Raw genomic sequence first — 20771 nt, 5'->3', positions numbered from 1 at the left:
TTTGATTAATGCAAGTTGACTCAAAGTGGGCTCTGGTACAGTCACCACAAATATCTTCCAATAAGAAAATGCATATCTGAGGGCCAAATTGGGAAGGGAATTCAACCAAGGAGAATAAAACTGGAAAAGACCCTTGAAAAACGATTAATTTTACACATTCCATTATCTTATAATGTTCCTTGTGGGATTTTTTTTCTTTAAGTGGGTAAAATCAAACATACGGTTGACATTTTCATATGATTTGCTATAAAGGTACAATAATACACTGGGACAGAAGTTACAAATAACTTGGTCTGGAGACTGTTATCAATCTACCAAAGAAATAATATGCCATTAACCTTTTCTGATTAATAGAGCTTATCATTTTATCCTGGGGCAAACTGTAAATGAAAAATAAAGTCCAAAAATACCCACTCAATTTACTCTAGATAAAATTAGAGGTTTTTTATCCTTTTAGTTTTGTGGATTATCTTTATTATCTGTGTGTAGTTTATTTCTTTATCTTTACCTTGATGTTTGCTCTTTGATTCTATCTTTGAACATTTATTTTGCATGCTGAAGCCAGTTATCATTTACCAGACATTTTGACTTTTTCCTCTTCCTTGTGATATTGTAAAGAGAGATTGCTTCTCTTGGACCAGAATCTGATACCTTTTATTGGAAAGTTAAAAGTGCTAAATAAATTTTCAGTTTTTCTCTACCAGGAGAGGAAAAATAACATTAAAACATATAAAGATATCTAATATTGCTTAGATTTTATCAGAACTTACATCAAATATTTATGTATAAATAGTACATATATACCCATATATATACATACCTGAGTATAAGTTATACCTAAAATACTTATACATGAAACAAACATTTTGGCTTTTATTATATCTTTAGTCACATATACCAACAATTAGATCCACTGGTTATGCCTTCATTCCCAATCCCTTGATGTATTTTTGCCTTCAAGGATACTGAATCTATAGGCACTTAATAGAATGTGTGTGTGTGTGTGCACTTAATGAAATATATACTTGTATATATATCCATACACACACAAACATATTGCTCCAGGATCAAAATCATAAGCTCTACTAATCAGAAAAGGTCAATGGCATATTATTTCTTTGGTAGATTGGTAACAGGCTCAGATCAATTTCTTTGTAACTATTGTATCTCAATAGCAAATCACATATAAATGTCAACTGTATGTTGATATAGATACATAGATATAGATATAGAGATAGTATATATTCTCAGGTTCTCCTCTTGAGATTCATGAACATTTGCTTGCTAGTTTCATGAACAATGTTCATGCCCATCTTTCTAGCCATTCCTTCTTTTGAAGCCATTCCTTCAACTTATTTGTAGACTTATCCTGCACTTTTATATCTACTTTTTATCCCAATGAGATCTTGACTATTTCTGTGGCATTAAATATCATCTTTTGTTAACAGTAATAAAAATCTATCCCCAGGGCACATCTACACTCTGTGCTCCAAACTCACATAATTGATTGTTCCCAAAACACTTTGATTTTGATGTGGCACTGAAATTTTAAACTTACATAGCCACATAATACCTCACTTGTAAATCTATACTATTCTCTGTTCTTCCCAGCTCTCATGATGGGGACTATCATCAAATCAGCTTCTCCATCTAGACTTTTGGAAGCATTCCCTCATCCTTTCTACCTACATTTAATCCTATGCATGTTTTTGCAGTCTTATGCTTGCAGTAAATTCTTTATTTTTATATTTGTCTCCATTCAACAAGTCTAGCACAAGTTACACCATAATTTATTGGTTCAAAAATGTTTAGGACTCTTTAATAGCATTCCCATTTTTTCTATTCCTCTCCTAACTTACTCTTCACCAAGCAGAAAGACTCTTCTGCTTAAAATCCTTCAGTACCTACTGGTACATCAAGTACAAAATATAAACTCATTATAGTAGACTACAAAATTCTGTATAATCTAAGTAACATCCCCACTCCCACCCACCCTTAATTTATACTATCATTTAACTATGATCTTTTATTAGTGCTTATTTTGTTTATAGGAACAATTATCCTCATTAAAATTTTCATTTCTGAGTAGTTCTTGAATTTAAAATTTTTTCAGTAAATCAAGTTTACTTAGACCACAACTACGTTCATCCTCTCCTGTACTATTTCTGGCTGCTCCTGTGTCACAATGGCATTGTTGAGGAGTCTTGACAAAAGGTTATGTGGTGGAAGAATTCTTAATTGAACCACAAGTTTCCCAACCTTTGGTGTACTTGTCCTGTATAGTGCCCATCCTTTGGAAGGGGCAAAGACTGGTAGATTCATTCCCATGATAAGGTTGTGCTAATTACAAAGGTTAAGGAATTTTGCAAATGAAATTGAAGACTCAAATCAATTGGCTTTAATCAAAATGGAGTTCATCTTAGATGGATCTGACTGAATCACATGAGCTCCTAAAAAGAACAGGGCCCTGCTCAGAGGAAGAAATTTGAAACAAGGGTGAGTGAAAGGAGAAGGGGGTTGCAAGTGGCGTCTAGGGACAGAAACTGGTCACTGGAGGACAGTCGTCAGAGCACAGGACCTCAATCTTTTAAAGATAAGAAACTAAATTCTGAGGACACTATGCGAGCTGGAAAGGGGACCAAAGCTCCAGAAAGGAATGTAATTCAGCGATACCTTGACTTCAGCCTCGTGAGAAGATAACCTACCCCAGCCTGTCTGACTTCTGTTTTACAGAAACCATGTTGTAATAAATGGGTGCTATTTTAAGTCCTTAAATATGTGGTAATTTGTCACCTAGCAATAGAAAAAACCAATGCACCCACAAAGCTGCAAATATTATCCTGTGGTCTTTTATAGCAAATGCTTGTTAATGTCTAAGTTAGCAAATATTTGCAATAATAAATCCCCCTTCAACCATATCTTCCCTTCCTGTGTCTCCTAACCACTCAGTTCTACTATGTCTTGAGTCTGTCTGAATAGACCCCAAGTGTGAATTCTCTACATATCTGAGATGACAATGTGAAGTTGGCCTCCTCACCACTCCAGGCACCTTCCTTCCTGCCTGACTCTGAGTCCTCAAGTCTATTTCTTCTCCTCCCTACACAGGGGCTGAGCAAATTCCTGTGCCTTGACCTCCAGGTCTGCAGACAAACTGTAGATTGCAGACAAGCTGCTTGGCCCGAGGCAGTGATTTGGAGCAGAAGGCACTTCCCTGACTCAAATCCATGCTCATAGGAACTGGGAAAGAACTGTACAGCATCCATTCCCCTCAACCAGAACTTCCCTGACATGAAGTTCAGCACCTTACATGGCATTTTGGTTACTGCTGATAAGTGATATGGTATTGAACAATAAGATGTAAGTAGAAAACACTGAATGGATTTTCCATGGAAGTTATTTCAAAGATGGTAGGTTCTGTCTGCCTGGGTCTTTTGTGCTTTGCTTGTCGTCTTTCCTGCCTGGAATGGAGTTGAAATGCTAAGGGTTAAACAGTTATCTGCTGGACATGAGAAGATCAGCAACAGGAGATAGATTGCATTTTCAAGATGATGACTGGAAAGAGGAAAGCCTGAATCCCTGATATTTTGGTGAGTCAAGCACTGCAACTGCAAGGGAGTGACTATGGATTATTTTTACACACACACACACACACACACATCCATTACTTATATAAATTGATATGTCCACTTTTCTGTCACATTGACTAAAAGCAATGAGTAATGGTTACATGGTTACAAAAGATCACGAACTGAATGAATTATCCATATGAGTGGCAGAATTCCCTGGGAGTTAAGTACAGCTTGAGAGCAGTTTGGTAAGCACCAGTCTCCATCAAAATTTCAGTCAACAAGAATATCTCCTGTAGTTTTTCTTGATACAGGTGGGATCATATCCAGCTTTCACTGCCTTGTTCTCTGATGCAATGAACTAAATGCAATGGAATATCTATATCTATATCTAATCTATATCTTCATATATGTTTGTACATATATTTATATGTATTAATATATCTATAAAATTCAATTCCCTAGATGGCCCTTTTACTGGTGCTTCATCTTTAGCAGTATATTTGTGGTTATGTCCCAAAGATGCCTTTGGAGTATTCTTACTCCAAAGATGCAACACTATCTCTATACTGTGTTGTTTTCTGGGACTTTCAGTCTGAATGGATATACAAAGATAGGTGAAGGATTAATAGCAACAGAATCCTGGCTGTGCAGTACAGAGATTTTTACCTAGTTTTCAGTTGGTGCACATTCCATAATTTCTAAATTACAAGGTAGGCAGGTGAGCTACCGATTTTAGCATCAATAGAGGCAACAAAAGATTCACTGTTCATGAGGTGATGTGCAGGTGGCCTAGTAAGGGTTGTCCTCACTCACTCCAGGACCTTATTCCATATAGTTAGATTATATCTGTAGATTCTATTCCCCCCCCAATCTGTGTGTTTTTGTTCCTTCTATGTCTTCAGAGATGTTTTGTTCAGTAATTAAGAGACATTATTAGGTGGTGCTAAGTGTATATTTTAAAATCTTTAAAGCCTTTAAACTAAAGGAAAAAAGTGCTTACTTTCAGCCAGATTTTTTTGAGATTAGGTATGATGTGTGATTTTTAAGGTGTTTTTACTTTAATAAGAGAAATAAAATATCGAAAGTAAGTTGAGCAGCAATAATAAAAGTTAAGAGGTTTTCAAAATAAATCAGACATATACTAAAAATATGTATAATAAAAATTACATAATTAATCAAATAAATAATTGCCATAAGAGTTCAGATGGGGAAAGACCAGTCAGATAAAATACTAGTTAGGAAATTGAGTTGAGAATAGAATTTTAACTGACATAAGAGAGAATACACATCAGATTCCAACCTGTTCTGGGAGCCAGGTTGAACATGACAGGACATCACCACAGGCCCTACACAAGGTTGGATTTCAGGGTTCAGGAGCTATTACATGGGCTGTGGCCCAGGAGGGCCAAAGCTTGGACTTTGATTTCAGGCCTCCTGGGAGTCAAATCTCAGTTCTAAAATTTATTTGTTGGTGTGAGGATTTAATCAAATCTTCTCTGTTAGAGCATGTAGCACAGTGCCAAGTGCACAGTAAATTACCCCTAATGTTAAACATTTATATAATCGTAAGAGCTAAATGTGAGTCATGGTTAAAAACAGAAGACAATAGGCACTATTGCAGGCACAGTATCAGATGTCATAGGAGACTTGTCTAAGGATAATAAATTTAAATAAATCAAGAATACATTGAGTAAATGTGAGGATTAAAAGGTGATATTCAACTGGCAGAGGGGTTTACGGGCCAGATTAAAGCTACAGAACAAGGTTTGCCAAAAGGACTTTATACCAATGGGGAACATGTGCATAACAGTAATTTTTCTACAACTTTTAAATACTTCTATGTGTTCAGGAATAACACTTGGGATTTCAAATACATGTTCTCCCTTAATCTTTAATAGTCTATTGGTCACTAATGTTTTTATATTTGTTTAATAATGTGGTGAGGGAGGCCCCAAACTATGATGAAATCTGCTCAAAGTAACATAGTGAGAGCCAGGGCTGCGCAAAACTAGTCCATGTTCATAATTTCTAGACTCCTACTTGTGCCTATGGAGTGGCAAAGCACTTTGAGTGCAACTACCATAGAGATTTTTAAGGAGATGATTTATGCCTGGCTAATATTTCCTAAAAATAACTCTAATCCTGGCTAGAGTTAAAGGTTACTGGTCAAAATGCTGAGCATGTAGTAAACTCACAACCAACACACAGGGGCATTACAACTTTTTACAATGCTCACCACTGACAGTTCAGATTGAACCTGGAGGTGCCGCTTCTGGGACAGAGGCTTGACACATCTCCCCATGACTGAATCTTTGATTTGTGCTTGGAGATTTGTGTGCCTCAGGGACACTAATTAGTGTCTTTGGGAATCAGCAAACAATAATTGTTTTTGAAGTTTTGCTTATATAAATAACCACCTGAATATACAAAGGAACTATTTCTTCCTATTTTAAAATTTGTTCCCTTTAGGAGAGGCAACTTGGAAAAGATATATCCAAAGGAGACATTCATTTTGCAGTTATTTGAATGACAATTCAGTCTCTTTTGGTCTTCAGTAGGCATATGAAGAAGGTTGGAATACATATGTTAAAAGTTGGCAGTGCCAATTCAAATATCAGGTAGGTGATCTGACCCAGTGATGGGGGCCTGTTCAACTCCTATGAACTAGAGGGCACTTATTACATCTAGATAGAAGGCTCCTGACCTACAGCTCATTTTCTTTGAAGGATGAGCATTGTGGTGCTAGTTTGTTGGGGTCTTTTTTTGGTATTATTTTTTTTAATGTGAAAGCACACATATTAAAAAGTTCAATTAAAAAGAAAGAAGAGAAGTGCACTATTTGGGTCAAATATAACACAATTTTTTTCAAATTTATGTTTGTTTTTTAATTTTATTTTCTTATATCATTGTTCTCCCACCACTACAGAACATGTGGCCCATCAGCATAGTGCCTTATGCTTGTCCCTCCCCTGTTTGACCCCTGTTCCTCTCTTGCTGTTTGACTCAGATCTATGGTCATCTTGCAAGTTTTGTCTTTTTCCTAATCCTTCATTCAGGTAAAACACACACATCGTATAAATTCCCTTAGGTCTTTGTTTCAAAGGAGTTTTCTTCCTCAAGTGAACCTATCCTTATCCCATAAAGGCATACAGTTTCTGATTTGGAAAAGCAGAACTCCATTAAAAGAAATCTTGGTTATCAAGAGCTGAGTTGAAACTATTTGTGGAGATCACTTTTGTGTGTGTGTTTCATTTCTTATGAGCTGTTGTATTTCAAACAAAAAAAATGCAAATTCTAACAAGTTTAAAGGTTTTAAAATTAAGTTTAATTAGTAAAAATGTAACATAAATAAGTAATAAGATGAATAATCAAATCTAAGTTGATTAAAATAAAATGTTTTGAACTGGTAGATAGCATTTCTCACTTTTAAAGCCCTGGTATGATTCTTTTTTTATAAAATTTAGAAGTGCATTGCTTCATTGAAATACAAAGTAGCTTCTAATCAAGTTCAGAACTATTTAAACCCACAAAAGTTAAATCATAGATAACCCAGAATAAACAGACTATTTATAACTTGGTGACAAGAGAACACTATTTCCATAGATAATTCATTTTTTCAGTGTTGTCTAAAAGGCAGCAATATGTTTGCTAATTTATAATAATGTAAGAGTCTAAAACTGAATTTAAAACCAAAAGAGAAAATCTGAATAAGAAAATTCATATTTAGCTCTATAACAGACTGTTTTTACACTATCAGTGAAATGTGGTAGAAACCACATTTCCAAATTTATGTCTAACAATTGTCATCTTCTGAATTACCAAATTTACAACTAACGATTGTCATCTCTGACTTGTCACATTGGGCTCTCACCTCTGAATAGCCAGTCAATGAAATAACCAAGATTACAAACTAAGATGTCTAAAAAGGTCAAGCTAGTGCAATAATTAATGAAAGACACCACAATTCCAACTAAAGGCTTTCACATTCAAAAATTTAAAAACACCACCCCAGCCAATCCAAAAAAAAAAAAAAAAAAAAAATACCCATGGCAAAACTGAGTCACTTTTTTATAATCTGTGCTTTATACCAAATTAACTTCAGTGTGGCATGTAAATGTATGTATGAAGTCAACATTGTCCTTATGCAGGTACTGGAAGCATGGGTGAAAGGAAATTATGAGAGTTCTGGTACATGATGGTGACCTTAGGAAATCTGGCTCATCCAACCCTGTTTCAGCCACACTGTCAGGCTGGAAATAGGGGGACTCAGAGTTAGAAAGGACAGAATGAATAAAGAGAAGCTCAAATTGACAGCCAAAAATTGCAAAAAGTTTCTCTTTGATGTATACAGAATCAAATCAAAATTTCTTTGTCCATTCTCCTAGCAAAATCGTCATATAATTACCCACACATTAGAGAAATAAGGGATTATGAAGTGTCAATAGAGCCTATTTTGTGCATGACTAAGTAATCAGGAAGATCTAAAAAGTACCTTGTCTTAGGCAGAGTTAAATCTTTAAATTTGTTAACAACTGACTAATTTATATTCCTGGATGATACCATAGTTAGCCTTAATTTGTTTACACAATTTGAAGAAAAAAACTCACCAGAAAGTTTTCTTTCTTTCTTTTTTTTAATCTGAATGGAATAAGCCTCAAGATAACTCATCCTACCATCTGAACATATTCTTCTTTAAATAAACAAATATATCACTAACAGTTGGGACTTTTTAGGTAGGTTTGTACGTTAGATCATCCCTTCCATAATTAACCCCACAGAATCCCACAAATCATAGATACTTGGAGGAAATACATGTTCAGCCAGACCCAGACCCTGACAGCTCAGATCACAGTATTTTTTTTTTAATCAAGAACTGGGTAAAAATTTTGAATGCTCTGTAAAATTCTAAATTTGATTTGTGTTCAATATCCATGTTGAAACCATCACCATTATAAACATCAAGTAAACATATTAAAAATTTTATTGTTATTCATAAAATTATTTCAATTCCAATTAAGTTTATCATATTTTCATTAACCAGGAAGTGGGAACAAAATGGTCATTATAAATTTAAACAGATAAGAATAATTGTAATTTGACTTGTTACCAAGGAAAGTTCTTCAAAGATTTGTGCGTGTGAAAGGAAACAAGACACAGGAAATAGGTCAAAGTGTGAAAAAGAATGTTTAAAGAAGTTTAAAATCACATGGTCCTTAACTTCAAACTAAAAAAAAAAAAAAAAAAAACTCTTGAAATTGACAACCCACCGAAATACACCCTTAGGAAAAGATAGTGAATGTCTCTTATTTCACAATCTAATATTAAACACCGTATGAATATTTATGACCAAACGGAAGGTACATGATGCTAATAGCAGTGTTGAGACTGAGGAGGTACCGGTGATGATGATAATACCTAGGAAGCAAACCAGCTGAACCTGTGCTATTCTGGAATAAGAATTGGAATATTACTTTTTTGCTTACTCTTAAGAGTACAGAAAATCGGGCCTCCCTGTTAGTGCAGGGGTTAAAGACAGCACTATCAAGCTATCCCCAGCCACTGCAGCATGAGTTTGATCCCCACCTGGCCAGGGAGAAGCCCACATGGCACAGCAGACCTCTCCTGTCTCACCCACTGCTCCCCTCAGCAGTGTATTTCAGTCAATCTGCCTGTTGTGCTCCCCACTCTCTATGGTGAATCCTCTCACCCCCTACACCTCTCATATGCATAAATAAATCTTTAAAAAAAAAGGGTACAGAAAAATCTTTTCTGAAATAGAGTAGGTGCCTAAATATCTATTGAATGACTAATAAAATGCACTAATGAATGAATGCATGCATGAAAATGGCTGACCTGTGCACCCATTTGCCATATGGTGGCCCTAATGGAGACTCAAGTAGAGGCAGGGTGGAGATGGTGACTACTCAATAAACAGGGAATTATTAATGCAGGGACCTCAAGATACAACATTCAAGTAATATATTTTAAGATTTTTGTTATATAAGATAGACGACAGCAGTATAATAACAATTACAAGGATCCCTTAAATATATGGCTTTATTACTCAAAATGTGTTGTAGATTAGAATTATAAGGATGCCACATTAATAATCTGTGTGAGAAAGACTAAATCATTAGTGTATTTAAGACAAAAAAGAATGTTTTTCTTTAAAAAAAAAAAAAACTATGATATTAAAAGCACATCCGGGAATGTAAACTTCTTTCCTGCTATTTGATCATGTGTTATTAGCATTAACACTGTCAATAATTCATGGTGAAAAAGGAAGTTGCCATGAGAGGTTGCCATTGTCAGGCAACAATCAATAGTAAAGGCACAACATGTGATGTATTATCAAGTATCAGCCAGATTCACTGTTATGGATTTTAAAAACATTAGTAGTACACTCAGTTTGTCTAACCTGAGCTCAGTTTATTTGTTCATTAACCTTTCACTGTTGACTGTACACGATATCTTGAATATATTTTATTTAAGTAAAGAATATCAGCTCTGAGCCTCTAGGATTTGCCCTGGGCCTCTAGGAGTTGCCCCCATGTTTTGATGTTGGCATATATATTTGAGCCAACAAAATTGTCGCTTTGTTTTCCCGTCTTCCTGTATTGGGTCACTCTGTGCTTTATGATATAATCTAAGACAATTCAATGCAAGGAGACACATGTCCCTTCTCATTGGAAATAGGAAGACGCTGGCTTCCTATTACTCTGTGGGGAAGAAGGCAGGTCAGTGCCAAAAAGTAGTGACAGAAAGTTAATGTCATCACTATTCCTCTTCTTTCATAGAATGATAAAAAAAGATCATGAGGCAAAAACATCACTGGTTTCTTCAGGAAGGAATAAAAGAAAATGGCATTTTGGTAGTTTATGTTTATGATAGTGTGGAAGGGCACTCACATAAAAAACAAGACTACTATTTCTGAACACTTTCAAACACATTCTTAATCTAATATCATCTTGGAATCTCAGGGGGAAAATGTTCACTTATTGAAATCACCTCCTAAGGGATAAATAAAAGTGAAACATTAGTAGCCATTTGGCTTTGTTTGATTTAGGAAGTAAAATCAGCTGATTTATTTTCTCTTGGTTTTCAGAGTCAGACATCTAAAACATCTTAATACTTAAATACCTGACTTTGGTTTTGTTTCATTTTATGTTCTTTTTTTTTCATCACCCAAATGTTGGTGGATAAAATAATTTAGACACAAATGGGTGAGAGGTCTGTGTCAGCCAACATAATTTTTGTTATCAAAGGCATTTGCACATGGAGAATGCAACATATAATGATGACTACAGCCACAAAAACAATACGCTAGTGCTTCTCCAGAAATAAAAAGAGATATATAATTATAATAAGTCAGAGGGAGAGGAGAGAGAATAAAGTAACTCTGAACTTTGTCTGAGTTTTGTCACATTCCCCCAAAGATTTTACCCATATTTTTTGAGTATACAAATGTACAACCATAGGTCTTGTTACAACTCAAGTCTGATATTTCTACATCAACTGATAGCCACTGCATTGGAAGTAAATCGAGATCATAAAAATCCATACCTCAAAGGAGAAGCTTATGAAATTGCATGTAAAGAAGATGACATCATTTCAGGGAGAAAGCACCACATAACTATACATTTCCTAATTTACTTGCAACAATCATTAATATAAAATAAATAATGCCCTTTCCTGACTTGATATTGTTTGGAGATGATTTGCTTATGAGGTTTTAATATGCACTTTGAAAACTGACATGTACTTTACCCACACCTCTTTAGGAACATAGGGATTCAAAGGCTGGATAAAATACTTTCATGCTTCCCAACACAAACCTGGGAGGGTAATTAAACAGATGGTAACAATAAACCAAATCTAAATACATCAGGGACTGGAGCCCCTTTCAAAAAGCCTTACACACTGAAGGGAGGGGAAAAAGCAAGTCTGGGGAAGTGTTTTAGCAGCCAACACCTTTCTGTCTGTCTTGACCTTAAAAGCAGAAGCTAACCAACCATTTAGGGATGGGTTTCCTATCAGCTGGGAGAGGGCACGTTGGTGGTATCCTGCACACTCTGAAGGATGGAAATACAAAATAGATTGTATGACTCTAAAGGAATGCTACTGTTCCTTAGGATTGCCTTCAGAGATGTCAGTTATAGACACACCGTTTTTAATTGTTTGCACCACAATTTTCCCCTCCTAACAGACACGTAGTTCCCAACCACCCCTACACACATCAAATCTTTCTAACATAAAGGCCTTATATACTTTGAAATACAAAGCTATTTTCTTCTACGGGTCCAAGAAATAGGTGTTGCCAATTTTTGTAATGACACAAGTATTTTGAATATTTCAACTTCATTATTGATTACAGAATGATCTCCTATTTATTCTAGCCTTGAAACATATTGGAATTCTACTTATATTTATCTCAGACCTTAACAGAATCAGTTTGTCCTGACTTGTATCAACAGAAGAAGAATACAAAAGTTATCTTGGTATTTTGACTTGAAAATATATCTATATGGTTAATTTTTCTAGAATATAAAATAAGTTCAAATATGTAAATATGAATATCTTGCTTTGTATATATCTATACCTATATAGAATTGTATAGATGGAACATGTCTGTTGGGGGGTGTGTGTATGTGTGTGTACATACACACAGAAAGAACCCGTTATACATAGAAAAGGATCTTGTTAGTGGGAGATTTGCCATGTCATTGTGCCATCACACAAAAAGCTGCTATTTTGACATTATATAAGACACTTACAACCTGGGGATAATCCAGTCAGTGTTTGTTCTTTTGTTTCTCAACCTGCTTTTGTTCTCTGCTTCACCCTGTAAGTTGTTTGGAAGCCATTTATGAGAAATTTTCAGCAAATGTATAACAATGATTTAGCTTAACTATGTGCCAGGAGAAGTAAATGACAATGTGCAACATATTGTGCTTTAGATTAATCAAGGTCATAATGATGATCATGTAGAGGCCATTTTTGAAAACTGAGGCAAAAACTAAAATGGGGAAATGTGTACCATATAGACAAATAAATCATATAGCAAACATTATTTTCCAGCTTGCATTTTTACCTCCTCATGGGTGCACATCATCATGTAACGCTGTCCAATTTTAATTTGTGGGTTTTGATACTTAAAAAGTATAAAAAGATTGTTCCCATCTTTCTTCTGATAAAAATACACCTAAATGACACAAATCATCTTTGAAATTTGCCACAAAACTCAGTTAGTAAGATTGACTCTGCTTCCATAGCCATACAGTAGTGTATGGATTAAATAAGAGATGCTGCAAATAATTTAGTGGAGAAGCATAGTTACTGCCACATGGAGTATTAGGTAACCTTTTTTAATTAGAGTGTACACTTTAGATTACTGATTATGAACATCAGGGGACCTGAGATTTTGATTCATCAGTAATTCTCCTTTATGCCTACACTAAGATGTAAAAATGAGACCTCTGGCTCTAACTCGCTATTTCAGAGACTTTACATGCTGGTGTGGAAGCTATTTTACCTGTAATCTCTAGTACTGCTCTGCCCCCTTGTGCTGCTACGGTGAACTCAACAGAGGAACAGTTTGCCTTAATCTCTGTGAGTGAACTACACAAAAACCCCACTGTCACTTCTCACTTTTCTGGCAAGTTCAAGGTCAGTGTCTAGCTATTTTCAGCTCATCTCTTCTTGATCCATGCAGAGAAATGACAAGGTAACATGATTCGGGGTCAGCTGTATTACAGGAACCGTTACATAAACGGAGAAAGTGAAAATCAATCCTAGCTGACAGTGACTTCGGGATAATCAACGCACACTGGATGCCTCTGTCAGCTCGGCTGCATCAAACACCATGTGACTTCTGTCAGATCCTTTTAATAAAACTATATTCTCTCTTTCAGCAACCTAACTAAACATTTCACTTGGACTGAATTTTTTAGACTGTGTTAGCCTTCTAGATTTGTAAACTGTGCAAATAACGTCTTGAAAATTTTCATGGGAGATACCCATATCCTGCAGTTTGTTACTCAGCTGAGAGAGAAGGTCCTGCTGCCAAACCTGTTCTTCTTGACAGCTCTATGGGAATTTTCATGCAGACTGTTGCATCTTTTGCAATGAACTTAACACTCTTCCCAAATCATCCTCGGCCCTCACTTTTCTCTCCTTTATGGTAGCAGAACTTATCATCAGTCATTTCTGGTAGGAGATCAGGTTTCTTTCTCCTTTTTCAAATGATCATTGGTGTTCTCCTTTTTATCTCTGTGTTTTCTACTAATGCAGAGTTGAAAGGCAGTACTTAAAGGATGGTGCACACTAGTGGCATTCCCACTGACAGCACCTGATATGTCATGTTAGGAAGGAGCTATTTTATCCCACCCACCTTGTGCTGCCTTGAAGCTGCAGCATGCAGTACTCCAGTGAAGTACAATTTGCCATAATATTAGTTGTCAGTAAATTCAAAGACGGAACTCCTAAAGATATAAAATGGATTAGAAGCAATTTAAAAAAGAATTAACAAACTAGAGTAAGAGTATACTGTCAACAAACAAATGCTCCATCATAGGACTGTAATTTGGAATTTTAATTACCCCTCTGCTTCTGTAACAAAACAATGTCTGAACTGGCAGCGATTTGAATCTCTCACAGGTCATTGAGCATTCTAGTTAATTACTCTATGAATAGCCTGTTTTTCTCCCCTCTGGAAACACGTTTCTAATGGCAGTCAAGGTCTGACAAATGTGTCATCTACATAATTAGCTAGGAAGCAACACAAAACATTAAACATGCTTTGTGCCGACAACTATCAAAACATTTCATTTGTTGTCAATTATTCATTACTTTGTAGGTTCTGAAGGGGTTGTTATTATGGAAATAAGTCCAGATGCTAACAAGGTTAGAGTTTTGGATTCAAATTAGTAATCAGAGGACTAACTTTTAAAAAAATGTATCTCATGTACATTCAGCGCCATGTTCAATCAGTAGGAGATTATAAACAAATTTAGCTATGCTCAAGTTAAAATGGAAACTACTCACTCAAGTATGTGAATTCAGGGATGCTGGATCATTCTTTGAAGTGCGGTCCCTCCACTATCATGGTAAACTTTCTGAACCTTTTGGCAAGTCCAATTTGTGCTTAGTAAACAGAGTTAAAGATTTCACAGCATGAGGTGACATGGAAAGGCAAGGCCAAGGAAAGAAATCTCTGGTGGTTTTTGATTCTTCTCTCCTCACCTCCCCAGTCCCTCCAGGGCATATTGTGTAGTATTCAAAATTCTAGCTAATAAACTTTTTCATCTGCTGTACAGATTGTTACCTTAGGTAACCCTTGAATTCTTTTTTTTTTTTCTGTTTGTGAAAAATCTTGCTTGTTTTATTATTGTTTGAATGTGGTATATAAAGCAAAGTAGTATCTTGAAAGCAGCACTCCTACTGTATATAGAGGATATAAAAAGATTTCTCAACAAAATTGACCTCTCAGTAGCAAAGAAAATTGCAGTGGAAGACACATTATTGTGTAGTCATATCTGAGGCTTAGATCTATGGAGAGTTTCAACTCCACTGTCCTCCAGCTTTTCCTTATAAACCAAAATGGCTTACAAATGTCATCCACAATAGTCCAATAAAGATTAGGAACAAAACACTGTCCTTACATTGATGAGATAAGAAAGATTTAACTGCAGAATGCAGTATATGAGAACAGTTCATAAGACTGGTACTCGAATGAAAAATAAATAGAATTAAAATTATATTTGCGTGTCTAGAACTTAATTGAGATGATCAGTTTATTTTTACATAGTGTTTGATCAGATGCCTGTGCTACAGAACTTGAAAAAAAGAAAGCAAACAAATCCTATCAGAAAAATAAAGAAGACCCATTATCTACATGGTGAGCAAAATATATCAGAAAATAATTCTACCCTGAGCACTGAAAATGCCCAGTTAATAAAAAAAATGATCAGCCACATGCTAAGAAAAAATAATTGTCTGTATCTATATTTTTCAAAGCAAAAAGGCAGTCACATCTTACACTAAATAGGGCACATTAAAATAAGCTTTAATAATCTTTATGCAGGAGGAAACTAATCCATTTTCAGATCATGCGATCCACAGCAATAAAAGGAAATCATCAAACTAAAAACAATTTTAGAAATGGCTGCAGACTCTCATTTAATTAACATGCAACAGATCATATATTTATGAGAAAGTCAAAATATTTAGGAAGCCTATAATCCTGTAAGCCTTAATGTGGTATAAAAACAACAAATAAATGCAAAGTGTTACTGTTATACATGCCTGCCTGATCAATGGTTTTCACATATTGATCTATAAATGGAGTTGACAGTCTGTGTTGGCTGCACATTTTCCAAGCAGTGCTATTTTTGCACAAAACCAATACGGGCAATTACCTTTGTTTGAGATGCCAAGTCTTATCAATTCAATGTGATTTAGTGTCATTTTAATTAAATATCAGGATCCACTTCAGGACAATTTATACAAACAAAGCCTCAAACCTAACTACAAGCTTGATTTGAAGTAAACATGGACAACTCCTACAGTCTCATAATATTTCTCAAAAACTCTGCTAAACAGAAGGTTTATATTTTTAGTAGCAATTTTATGTCTGCCTCTCTGGCTAGCCACAACTTTGGCAAGTGTCCTATAAGCACAGAACTAAGAAACAAAAGAAAATTGTTTCCTCTCTCTTCTTATATTAAAAAGAAAAATGAGCGAGTACAGCCTGTTAACGGAAGCAAAAGGAGTCTTGTATGATAACATTTAGAAATGCCTCGACTTAAGTCTTTATCTGAAGGCTAATAAAGAGCTCTTCCCTGCCCACGATGGCCATGAATGAAGTAAAGCACTTCTGCGGGGTTGTACAAAATGGAAATGGTGAATATCCATACGTGTTGCTGCTTAAAACACCGGCATTAAACGCAGAGACTGATCTTGCCAGCAAATCCTATGTCTGCAGCTTTCCTGACTTGGGCTATTTAAACTCTTCATTAATATCTATTCTAAACTGTCTAGTAGGCTGGTGCATGACTCTTATAAATAACATCAAAGTCACATTAAACCTTTTGCATTAGCTCGTTGGTGGATTGCACATTAGCCTTTTCAGCCCATACACAGGCACACCTCACTTGCCCCATTTCCATTCACTAAGCTGCCTGCTTCTGTGTTTAGCACATTCGGGTAAATAGTCTACCTTTAAGAAGTTGCACTCTGGTGCTCAGGATGAGACAACAAATCATTGAGACCAAAAAGGGTTCCATCCCCACCAAGCAGAGTTCTCCAGATCTCACTTACAGATAGGCAATTTTCTTGCTAACCATGTCCTCCCATGTCCACACTTCCCACACCACCAATTTTTCCCAGGTAGCAGGGTGGGCTCTTAGAATTTTGAAAATACATCAGTCCTATTACCCACATAAAAATGATTACTTGGTGTTTAAAGAAAATGATGCACACAACCAATAAAATACTAATGGAGAGTCGATACCTGCTCCACTGAAATGTTTCCCTGAAGCACTGAGGTAATCAAAACTTTTAATTTAACAAGTAAAATTCACCTGTGATTGCATAGCTTAGGATCATATAAATATTTATATTGGCATTTCAAAATACCCTTCACTTTGAAATACCAAGAATAATAGGTTCTTATGACCGAGGTAGAATTTTATATTTTGTTTTAAGTTTGCAGTCATATTTTTAATTGAACAAAATAAAAAAGAGGTATTTATGAATTAATGATTGAAAGTATATACTTGATTTGACCCTAGTGATGATCACTTTGTAATGTTAAATCACTCTGAATGTGATATCAGGTCCTGCGATTATTTATTCCAATGATTCATATTAGATCTGCGTAATTATTATGTCGGTAAAACAAGTTATATAGATATGCACGTGATATGTAGATATCATATATTTTAAATGGATGCATAACATACATGCAATGCATTTCTGACTTGTGAGTAAAACATACTCTTTTCTGTGCAGATCAGACGTCCATATCTCTGTGACAACGAGCCATATTACATGGGAACATGAGCACATATTTTTAGTACGGAGCTCTTCCCACTTCTCTTGAGTTCAAAATCTCCCCCCTTTGACCTCACCCCAACCTCCAACTTCTAAAAAATCAAGTTCTTAGTTTAGCTTGAGCAGATATCTTTAACAGGCTTGTTTGAATAAATATGCCAAAATACTTTACATTCTGTCAGTATCTAGTCAGAAAATTGTGCATGGAAAAAAGAGATGAAAAGAACTGAGACAGAAAGAAAATTAGTGCCATGGCAAGCTTTCAATGCTGTATCTCTGAGCCAAGTTTTCTCGGTGAAATGACATATCCTCACTAAAATACCCCTTTTATATAATTATGCACTGAGCACACATAACCAAAAGTAACTTTTATTTTTGTTCCTTATCGAGGAATACATATTGCCCAGGCTAAGAATGCAGAAACAAAAGCTGGGATAATTATAGCTAATTTAACTTTGGAAAACTCTTATTCTCTAGCAGTCCAGCATATAACCCCCTAAACTAAAGTTATGTAACAAGGTAATATCAACAATGAGAAACTACATGATAAAATCCTGCCCAAAAGTGAAAAATGCTAATTTTGTCTCATTTAGCAGCTGGATACAGAAATGCTCATTAGTTTTAAGAGGGTTAATCCTTTTAACTTTTGCATATTGATATGCCAATTATGCCTAATTGTACAAGAGGCATCAGTCAAGGTAATAGTGCATAAACACATGAAAGTTATTAAGTACATCCCAACATGTAATAAAGTAGGTGTTAATTGGTAGCTGAGTTCTGCGGGCTATTGAGGTGGATAATTCATTGAGAGATGGATCACTTGTAATTTCTCTCCATAATTCCTTTTGCAGTCTCATGCTGTGATGTTTTCATGCTTGTCAAAAACAACTGCGGCATAGTGCCTTTTGTTAAACACAGCCAATAAAATATGTTAGGCATCATTAAATATACTTAACTTTTAAACTTTTTCAAAGGTACAGTTCTAACTGATAATACATTATAGAGATTCCAATAATTTACTCTAACCACAGTCTCAAGTTCATAGTTGAGGAACATTTTAGCTGGTTTAAAAGCAAACTCAGGCTGGTAGTGCTGTGCCTCCCAGCAGACAATACTTTAAAATGAGAAAGTAAATAAAGAAAACCGCATCTCTTGGTACCTTATCTGGGGATATGTTTCTTACTTGCAAAGTATAATTGCTGAATTCTTCATGCTAAATTTGCCTATAACACCTAAAGAAAAGATGATTAAAATCATGTATTTCTCATGATTTCTCAAGCTCCTGAGATTATTGTGGGTTAATTTTGCACTTCAAAATCAAGTGAAAAATGGGAAATAAATATAATTGGTAACATGCTAGTCACCAAGTTTATCTCATTTAATAACTCAGTTAGGGAGCTGAATATTTCATAGACCCCTACCATATTAACAGAACACTCAATTAATAGCTCACTTGTTTCTGCAGGGTGACTGGAACTCACAGGCTGTCCCCAGCTAACCTACTCTCGCTCTTGGTCTCACTGTGAGAAACAAAATAGATCTGGGGTCCAAAAGAGTGGCTAACATTGCATAAATAATTTTGTAACATCCTATGGCCTCAGCTGCAAGTTACCACCATTATGGAAGAAAATTAACCAGAGGAGACTCATCACAATCAGTGTGTTTAGTGGCTCAGGATGCGTGCAGGGGCAGGGACACAATTGGCAGTAGAGTTCATCTCTAACTATTTTATTTCAAATCTTCCTAATGACACATTATGGAGACAAAATGGCTTCCTCTCCAAACCTTAAATCGCCACACCATTACAATCGGTAAACTCATTCCAAACCAAATTGTTCTCTTTGATATCAAATATTGTTGGGAAATTTTAAGGAAGAGATTTTCACATTTTTTTTTTGAAGATTTTTTTTTTTTTCTCAGTTCATTCTTAGCTAATTTTAGCCTCTGGCTTTTCAAGTGATGTACTGTATTTGGAAGTACAAACACCACATGCTAGCATAACCTCATTATTTTTATGACACTGAAGCATGATAGTGGAGGCCCTTAAAATGAGTCAAAGGTGCTCTTCAGTGTAGCTCCAAATCCACTTTATCACTCTGGATTAAGCCCAGCTCTTCTCTTGTAACTGGGGATATTATTATGACTATAAGTAGGCAAGATAAAATACATTACAAAAACAGTTTTTTCATGCACATTAGGAAAACAAATAAAACAAGGCTAATTAACTTTTTTTAAAAACAAAATCCTGTATCTGGGAACTTCGGGCATTTGGGGTATTTGACTTACGGGTTCAGTGACCTTCCCAACATCGGTGAGGATCATGGATTTACTTTGGCTCAGTCTGTCGTGGTGGCTGCTGGCATTTTTGATTCTCATTTGCACAGCTCCGGTGGCTTGGCAGGTGGAATTCAGCATTTCCACAGAGGTATCAGAATTTGTAGATTTTTGCATATTACAGTGTTGTCCTGTTAAAATAGAAAAGTATTATTTTATTCTATATATATATTTTTCCACAAAAAACTTGGTGGAGTGTTCATTCCTATTAATCATGAAGATACAAAAATGAAAAAAAAAATCATCACTTCTCGTAGTAGTGAAGTAGAAAGTTATTTTGTAGTTGTTATTATCAGTGGGGCCTCTGCTGTGGACAATGTTATGAATTCCAGAGGACTTCAAAGTTAATAGGCAGCTCAACTGAATACCTAATAGCTATATGATATAGTCATCTTCATATAGAAATGAATTTCCCAAATAAATATCTTCAAGTTGATGCTCTTTTCACTCATGGTGTTACTGTGACATTACTCACCCTATCCACCCAAACCCCTGATGCCACTACCGATAAGCACCATTTTTTTTGTGAACAGAAGCCTCTGTGAATGAAGTCATATTCAAGTAAGTAGAACTGGCGGAACAGCACACCAAGCTGATCCCTTTGACTATCAAACACATCAATTTGCTCCCATTAGACTCCTGCTCAGTCTTTTTTTTTTTTTTTTTTTTAAGATTTATACAAGAGCTGTTGTACAGGCCAGAAGTGTGGGAGGGTGAGAGGATTCACCAGAGACAGAACAGGGAGCAGAACAAGCAGACGACCAAAATACACTGCTGAGGGGAGCAGCGGACATGACAGGAGAGGTCTGCTCTGCC

General features: G+C 35.7%; 1 protein-coding gene across 1 annotated transcript in view; it reads right to left on the bottom strand.

Annotated features, from left to right (window-relative positions):
* Window positions 1–20072, bottom strand: part of ARHGAP15 (Rho GTPase activating protein 15) — a gene marked incomplete at both ends in the record, with an annotated part of 604948 nt that extends 584876 nt beyond the window's left edge. The window contains one exon of the mRNA XM_084254031.1: window positions 19908–20072. Coding sequence (XP_084110157.1) covers window positions 19908–20072 — 165 coding nt within the window. The remainder of the gene's footprint in view (window positions 1–19907) is intronic.
* Window positions 20073–20771: the final 699 nt, after the last annotated feature.

Source organism: Talpa europaea, assembly GCF_964194135.1.
Source record: "Talpa europaea genome assembly, chromosome: 1".
NCBI classification, from domain to species: Eukaryota; Metazoa; Chordata; class Mammalia; order Eulipotyphla; family Talpidae; genus Talpa; species Talpa europaea.
The sequence above is the reverse complement of the archived record's forward strand: the minus strand, read 5'-3'. Positions and strand labels throughout refer to the sequence as shown.